Genomic DNA, 7,777 nt, shown 5'->3' with positions numbered 1-7,777 from the left:
AGTTAAACATGGAATTGCCCTGTGACTCCGCCACAATTCCTCTCTTAGGTGTGTATCCAGGAGAACTGAAAGCAAGTGTCCAAACAAGTACTCCTACGAGAATGTTTTTAGCAGCACTGTTCATAATAGCCAAAAAAATAGAAACAAGCCAAATGCCCATCAACTGATGAATGGCTAACCGAGTGATATGCCATACGATGGAATATTACTCTGCCATAAAAAACGAATGAAGCGCTAAAAATATGCTACATGGATGAACCTTGTAAACGTTATGTTAAGTGAAAGAAGCCAGATTCAAAAGGTCACATATCCTGTGATTACATTTATATGAAATATTCAGAATAGGTAAGTCTTTAGAGACAGAAAGCAGACTAGTAGTTGGGTGGAGGGGGAAATGAAGAGTGACTGCTAAATGGGAATGGAATTTTTGAGGCGATGAAAATGTTTCAAAAGACTAGAGGTGATGTTTGTACAATGTCGTGAATATACTAAACGTCACTGAATTTTACACTTTATATGGTTAATGATTAATTTTATGGGAATTTTATCTCAATTAACAAGAGTGGTGAGCAAAAAGGAATTTGTGGGGTCTGCCAATTGTGAGGTTGTGCCAGGTGGCACCAAGAGAAGCAGTGGCATGTGTGTCCCCATGCTTCTTTGTTCCTTTGTCTGCTTGAAAGCTTTTGGTTCATTTCTAGTTCCCAAAGTTAAGATTTCTCAATGTGCGGTACAAGTAGTTTAGTAGTTTTCTGCTCTAATAAAGAGTCTACCTAAAGAGAAAAGGGAAAGGCCGAAGAGAGGGAGGGAGAGAGGATGGAAAGAAGGAAGGAGGAAGGAAGGAGTGAGGAGTAGGATATAGTGAGTAAGCTTATAAGTGGCCAGCCCAGCCCTTGGAAGATTGGTAGAAACTAGCATGCTATCTCCTCCTCCCCATCGTTCCCTCCATCCTCCAGATTCCCAATAACTTGTGGTATCTCTCAATGCCGGAGTTCTTCAAATGCTGTCACTCAGCCTTGAATGTCATCCCATCCCTTTTACCTGACCTGTTATACCTCTTCCATCATGAGGTCCCTTTGAGTCCCAGGTCTGGGTGGAATGCTGCCCAGTGTCCTTCCTCCAGCATTCTGCACTCACTCCCATTAGAACACTTCCCGCATTATTTAACCACTTGTTTTTCCCAATAGGCTGTGTGTTCCCTAAAGACGGGAGCTGTGGGGCTCCTGGCTGGCTCAGTGGGTAAAGCATGTGGCTCTTGATCTCTGGGCCATGAGTTCAAGCGCCATGTTGGGCGTACAGCTTATCTAAAAAAAAAAAAAAAAAAAGGGCGCTGTGATTACTCTGTAGTTGTATTTCCAGCGCATACCAAGTGCCCAGCAGGTGTTAAATACTAAATATAATTTTTAATGAATATATTTTTAAAATCTGAAAGTGGAATATGTAGAATATACAGCAATGCATATTCGAGAATAGTGGAAAGACCCAGGGTCTTCTGTATAGAAATTAATAAAAAGGTGACTCTTTCAGAGTAGATGCTACCCCTAAACTAGAGTACACTGATGAGCAGGGTGTGGGCTGAATTTTAGTCCTTCCTGGTCCCTTTACTTGGGTGTCCTTATCCAGTGAACAGGCTGCCCAACCATATCAACAGATCTGCAGGGATCCTTTATACCAGTGGTTCACAACTCTGGTCACATACTGGAAAAAGGGCGAGGTTTTGAAAATACCCAAGCTCACACTCCAGTCTCAGAGATTTGGATTTATTGGTCCTAAGGCTTTGGCTTAATTTTAAAGCTCTCGGGTATTTTGATGTGCTTCCTGGGTTGGGAATTACAACTTTGGACTTTCTGAGTGAAAAATCTCGTTCTAGACTCTATTGCAAATGTGCGTTTCCATCATCTAGGCATGCACTGACATACTGTTAGGGTTCATGATGCAGCCAAAATGCTAATGCCAATGCCAACACCAACCACTGGCACTTCTACATTTACTTCCAGAAGGCTTCACCATTACCACACATTCCCAGATGTTCAGGCATGCCCCCAACCTGTCCTGTATTTTGAGGCAAGAACTAATAAGGGGCAGCTGAACCACTACACTGGGATGGCAACTTAAGTTTGTAGGAACGGGAGCTTTTTTTTTTTAAGATTTTTTATTTATTTGAGAGAGAGCACACAAGCTGGGGGAGAGGCAGAGGGAGAAGCAGACTCCCCACTGAGCCAGGAGCCTGATGCAGGGCTCAATCCCAGGACCACGGGATAATGACCTGAGCCAAAGGTGAACGACACTTAACCAACTGAGCCACCCAGGTGCCCCTGTGGGAGAAAGAGCTTTGAAGGAAAGTTCTTGCTCAGCAGAAACCTGGTTGTGTGACCTTGAGAAACTTCACAATTCCCTGCTTTGGTTACTTTGCTTGTAAAATTGGGTGATGGGCATTAAGGAGGGCACGTGATGTGATGAACACTGGGTGTTATACGCAACTGATAAGTTATTGAACACTAAGTATGTACTATATGTTGGCTAATTGAATTTAAATTAAAAAAAAATAAACTAATGGCATGGATCTATTTGCCAGAAATCTCACGAGATTTAAAGAGCAAGTAATTATGACATACTCATAAATATAAGTTGTTGTGCAATTGTTAAATAATTTCATTGCGTAAAATTCCATAGAAATCTTAAAAAAAAAAGAACACTCCAATGATTCTGACACAGTTGGTTAGGAAGCTGCGTCAACAAATCTGCTCTTGCAGTTCTCAGAGTTTCTCTGGTCCCGGCCTTTCCCAAGTTTCATTTGTTCAAGTTTTCTTGAGATTCTGAGACAATAGCCCCTGTTCTTTCAAAAAATCACTCTTTTTCTCCTCCTTAAGTCAGACTGTGTTGGTGGTCTGTTACTTGTAACCAAAAAGGATTTTATTCCGGGGAATGCTATGCTCTCAAATGTTAATATGTTTTGTACAAGAATAATCTTAACACATCTTTTCATTCTGAAATAGCATACGAAGAATATTAGATACATGCATTATTATACTTAATAATCTGCCTTTATAAAAGTGTATGCCAGCAAAGGTCATGAGAAACTACAGTGGTCCTCAAACTTTGGTGGACATTAGAATCACTTGGGGAAGCTTGTTAAACAGATTCCTGGGTTCAACCCTTGGTTTTAGCAGGTCTGTGATGGGGCCTGAGAACTTGCCTTTCTAACAAGCTCCCAGGTGATCTGATGCTGCTGGCTTTTGGGCACTTTAAGAAACTCTGCTGTAGGGGCGCCTGGGTGGCACAGCGGTTAAGCGTCTGCCTTCGGCTCAGGGCGTGATCCCGGCGTTCTGGGATCAAGTCCCACATCAGGCTCCTCCGGTATGAGCCTGCTTCTTCCTCTCCCACTCCCCCTGCTTGTGTTCCCTCTCTCGCTGGCTGTCTCTATCTCTGTCAAATAAATAAATAAAATCTTAAAAAAAAAAAAAAAAAAAAAAGAAACTCTGCTGTAGGTACGCCTGGGTGGCTCAGTTGGTTAAGCATCTGCCTTCGCTGACGTCATGGTCCCAGGGTCCTGGGATTAAGTCCTGCATGGGGCCCCTTGCTCAGCAGGGAGCCTGCTTCTCCCTCTGCTTGTTCTCTTTCAGTCTCTCTCAGACGAATAAATAAATAAAATCTTAAAAATGAAAACAAAAACCCTGCTCTAGTATTTTCCAAATTCCAAGAAACATCTGGGGTGCTTCTAGGGAATCTTATGACCTGTACTATGTGTCTGTGATTACTGGTTCAAATCACATAAATTATCTTAGGATTTTAACAAAGATATATTTAAGCAAATACATTTACTTGATTTTTAAAAAATGTATTTTTAAATAATTGTTATATCTTACTTTTATTATAGCAGGATAGAAAAATTAACCGCAGGTACATTACAACAAAAAGACCATGAGTTACCACTTTTATAAAGTTCAGGTAGTCTTAAATTAAGCTGCTCCAAAAATTATTTATCTTCCTAAGAATTCAAGCTTACTCTTCATCATCATTTTAAAGTTTCAACTTTTTGCTTGCTATATTTGATCATTATTAGAGTGACTTTAATTGAAGATAGATCTTAAGAGCAGATGGTACTCAGGAACATCACTCCTAACAAGGCAATTGTTGATTAGAAATCACGAGAGCACTACCATCTACAAACTTACGGGATTTTGTAAGCCTTTTAGTAGCGGTTGGGGGAAAGGCTCACAAAAATGCAAAATGGAAGATATTACTTATTGAACTAGTTTTTAACTTTTCAAACTTTGTACTGTTGTAAAGTTTAAAAAAAAGGCGTGTGACTTACGATCATTTTTTGCGCTGCATCTCTGAGGTAATTTTATTGCTGGCCACTTGAATCTTAGCATTCACACCGCTGTATGTGTTTATAAACCTTCCACTAGCAGCACCATGGCATGTGTTTTGGAAACAGGTATCTAGTATCTTGTCTGCAGGAGTAGGGTCAGTGACTTGTCTAACTTTTATCTTTCAATGGTCCTGAAGGCCTTTTTGTAATAGGGTCTCACAACAAAGGACTCATCACGATTCTAGGGCAAATGATTTATTAAACTGGTGAATTGAAACGGTCTTGCTATTGGCCCAAAATGTCTTTTTTCTTTCTTTTTTGTCCTGGAGGAGTTAAACAACTAGTTTGTGTAATAATTGAGTTAAGCTTTACAATCAAATTTGAATCAAGAACACTCAGCAATGCAAAATATAATCTAAGAAATAATTCTGTGATTAACAAACTTGGCAGTCTCCACTCCACAATAGTGGGCGACTATAGGTAAAACGTAACTTCTAATTCTAGTTCTTTCAATTTGCACAAGGCTAATTAGAACAAAGATAACTAGCTCGTATTTTAGAGTTCTCTAATCTTTATTTTTTTAATAAGCACTATACCTAACACGGGCTTGAACTTACGACCTTGAGATGAAGAGTAGCACGTCCTACTGACTGAGCCAGCCAGGTGCCCCTCTCCAATCACTTTGTAAATGCAAAATGGACCGAGGGTGCCTTGAATTATATCCTTTTAAGCAATCATTTCTGTGTTCCAGACTGCTCTTGACCTTATTTCTTGGATTAGGGTTTATTTTTCAAGCTTTCTCTGAACACCTACGACTAGTGTCAGACAGAGAAAGGGGTCTTTCCTTGTCATAGTCCCCTTCCCCCTATAAATTGCATAACATTTACCACACTGTGCTGTCTCTGAGCTCCCTATTGTAGGTACCCTGTCTGATTCATTTTTTAAAAAAGATTTATTTATTTATTTATTTATTTATTTGAGAGAGAGGGAGAATCTCAAGCAGACTCTGCCCTGAGTGCCAAGCCCGAAGTGCTCCATCCCACAACCCTGAGATTATGACCTGAGCCCAAATCAAGAGCTGGAAGCTGAACCGAGCCACCCAGGCGCTCCTATCTGATTCATTTTAGAAGTCCGGTAGTATGTCCCCCTACCCCTCTCCAGATAGTGGAAAAGCATTAGACACAATTCACTGATGACAATTTATTATAATCTGTCAGCAGCACACAGACAGATATTAATAAAGCCAGAACTATGTTTCCATAGAAGTGGGTGATGCTATGTAGCTACTCTATGGGAACTGTGTACATTTAATCATCGTGTTTGAGATGTTTGATCTTCTTCTTGTGTCGCTCAATTTCCTTCTGCAGACGCTCTATTTCCTCTTTATGATGGGTGATCTCCTCTTCATGGTGTTTCCTCAACGCTTCCAGTTGTTCTTTATTGCGTGCTCTACAAGGGATACAGCAGCTCTCCGTTAAATCCCAATCCTGCACCCCAAAGATATCTCTAAGCATAACCCCTGATACCTAAGGCAAAGAACAGGAGTCCCCATCCCACTGGAGTCTGGCTGGTCATCCTCTTCTATCCACTAGCACCACTAGTGAAAGAATACTCCATCTTGAAATATATCCACCTTAAGGATGACCAAATGATTCCATTTTCCTGGTGCTAGTGCCTGAAATTCCATTATTTATGAGTTATTCCTTTCAGATTTCTCTTTAGAAAACTCCAGAGAGGTATGACATTAAGTCCCCAATATCTTAGAAGGAACCACCGAGAGATCAGAATCCCTTTTTTCGAGGGGAAAAAAAAGAGCAAAAGGAGGGAAGGATGGACAAATATCCATGTCTTACTCAATTTATCTAGGGCTTTCTTTGCCTAGGGAAATGCATGGCTCACTCAAAGGCTAAAATGAAAGGGAAAAAAAAGTACTTGGTAGTCCAATTTAGGTCTCAAGAAGGGACATTCAAATGTTGGTTTGGGCACATATGGGCCTTAGTTTTCCTTAACTGTAAAATGTTGATGCCCAATTAGGGTTGTGCCTTGGTTCTCTGGTATGGCAGGTATCATGATGATATTCCTAAGAGTGAGCACTAAAGGGCAGAAGTTAAAAGCTAGACCAAAGGAGGAGAAGAAGAAGCGAGGTCAGTTCCACACTGCTCCCCACTGTGGACAGAAGTCAGTAAATGATAGTTTAGGGCTAGGAAAGAGTCCCTAGGTCCAAACTGCTCTGTACACTTATGCAGGAGAGAAATCTATCCAGCCCAGTGGCTGGGCTGGGCAGGGCAGGGCAGGGCAGGGCAGGGTGTAAGTCTCCAAGAAGTGGGGGAGGCGGGTTCCAACCAGGAGCTGCTGCCATGGTTGCAAACGCTCCGGCTGAATTGAAGACATGTGGGGGTCTAGAAATGCCTGAGGGTTTGGAGAGCCTGGGATTCCACGTGGAGGAGAAAAGAAAGCGTAGAGGGGTTATGGGTGGTTGAAGGCAGAGGGAGTCAGGCTCAGGGGGTCTGCAAGTATTGGGCAGTGGGTCCTAGACGTCTTGGAAGAATCTGGAAGCCATTTCGCAAGACCGGGAAGAACTCCGTCGGTGGGCATGGTAAATGACTCAGGAAGAGGTAAGCCATGGTTTGAGACTTCTGGAGACCCGCGGGTGGAAATGGCTTGGGTTTGGGGCCCCTGAACTGTTCGGAAGGGCACTGGGAGCGCCCCATAGGTGGCGACAGTGAGAACCTCAAGTGTTGGGCGCAATGGGTTCAGGGCCCGCTAGTTCTATTGGGGGATGCGTCCCAGGGGCCTGGGAGGGAAGGGTAGGGCCATTGGAAGTTTTGTTTTGTTTTCTTTTAAAGATTTATTTATCTATTCGAGAGAGAAAAGAGAGAGTGCGAGCGAGCGGAGGGGGGAGGAGGGGCAAAGGGAGAAGGAGAGAGAGAATCCCAAGCAAACACTCCTCCCAGCACCAAGCCCGATTCTGGGCTCGATCCCACGACCCGAGATCACGACCGCAGCGGAAACCAAGAGTGGGCTGCTCAACAGACTGAGCCACCCAGGGGCCCGGGCGATTTTAAGTTTAAGTAGGATCGGAGGGCCCTGAGAGAGCTGGACTGGACTCGGGGCTCCGTGGACCTCACCGGAAGTATCGTTCTTCTTCAGCTTGCTCTCTCTTTCCGAAGGCTCCACCTGCCTCCCGGATCGAGCCCGCGCTGGAGTCTGGCTGCGGAGAGAGATGGGAACGTCGGTAAAGGTGCGAAGGGGAGATGGAATCCGCGCGCAGGGTTGGGGCAGCGGACACTACTGCCGGCCTACCCGTTCGGAGCTGAAGCCTCGGGCTTGCATGGCCCTAAGGCTCCACACGCCCAGCCGCACCCGGGCAGCCAACGCCGTGACAGCCATTGTTGTTGTAGCAGCAACTCTCCAGTCACCGGCGGTACAGCCTCTCCGCAGGCGCTAGTGGCTCTGGGAGCCAGG

The 7,777-nt window shown here is 43.7% G+C and overlaps 1 protein-coding gene across 1 annotated transcript; it reads right to left on the bottom strand.

The window, feature by feature from the left end:
- Positions 1–5,497: 5,497 nt before the first annotated feature.
- On the bottom strand, positions 5,498–7,777 carry ATP5IF1 (ATP synthase inhibitory factor subunit 1). Its single transcript, XM_008694528.2, has 3 exons — positions 7,616–7,777; positions 7,441–7,523; positions 5,498–5,761 (listed from the first exon to the last, which is right to left on the bottom strand). Exons 1-3 carry the CDS (start codon positions 7,700–7,702, stop codon positions 5,620–5,622), a joined length of 312 nt encoding a protein of 103 aa, XP_008692750.1. The 5' UTR covers positions 7,703–7,777; the 3' UTR covers positions 5,498–5,619.

The sequence above is a fragment of the Ursus maritimus genome, unplaced genomic scaffold (genome assembly GCF_017311325.1).
Source record: "Ursus maritimus isolate PB19 unplaced genomic scaffold, ASM1731132v1 scaffold_32, whole genome shotgun sequence".
Taxonomy (NCBI): Eukaryota; Metazoa; Chordata; class Mammalia; order Carnivora; family Ursidae; genus Ursus; species Ursus maritimus.
The sequence above is the reverse complement of the archived record's forward strand: the minus strand, read 5'-3'. Positions and strand labels throughout refer to the sequence as shown.

Excerpts from the sequence above, each read along its gene's own strand:
- ATP5IF1 (XM_008694528.2), bottom strand. The coding sequence starts at position 7,702 with ATGGCTGTCACGGCGTTGGCTGCCCGGGTGCGGCTGGGCGTGTGGAGC. Across the intron at positions 7,524-7,615 it reads GAGGCTTCAGCTCCGAACGG|CCAGACTCCAGCGCGGGCTC; the intron begins GTAGGCCGGCAG and ends CTCTCTCCGCAG. Across the intron at positions 5,762-7,440 it reads GAAGAAGAACGATACTTCCG|AGCACGCAATAAAGAACAAC; the intron begins GTGAGGTCCACG and ends TATCCCTTGTAG.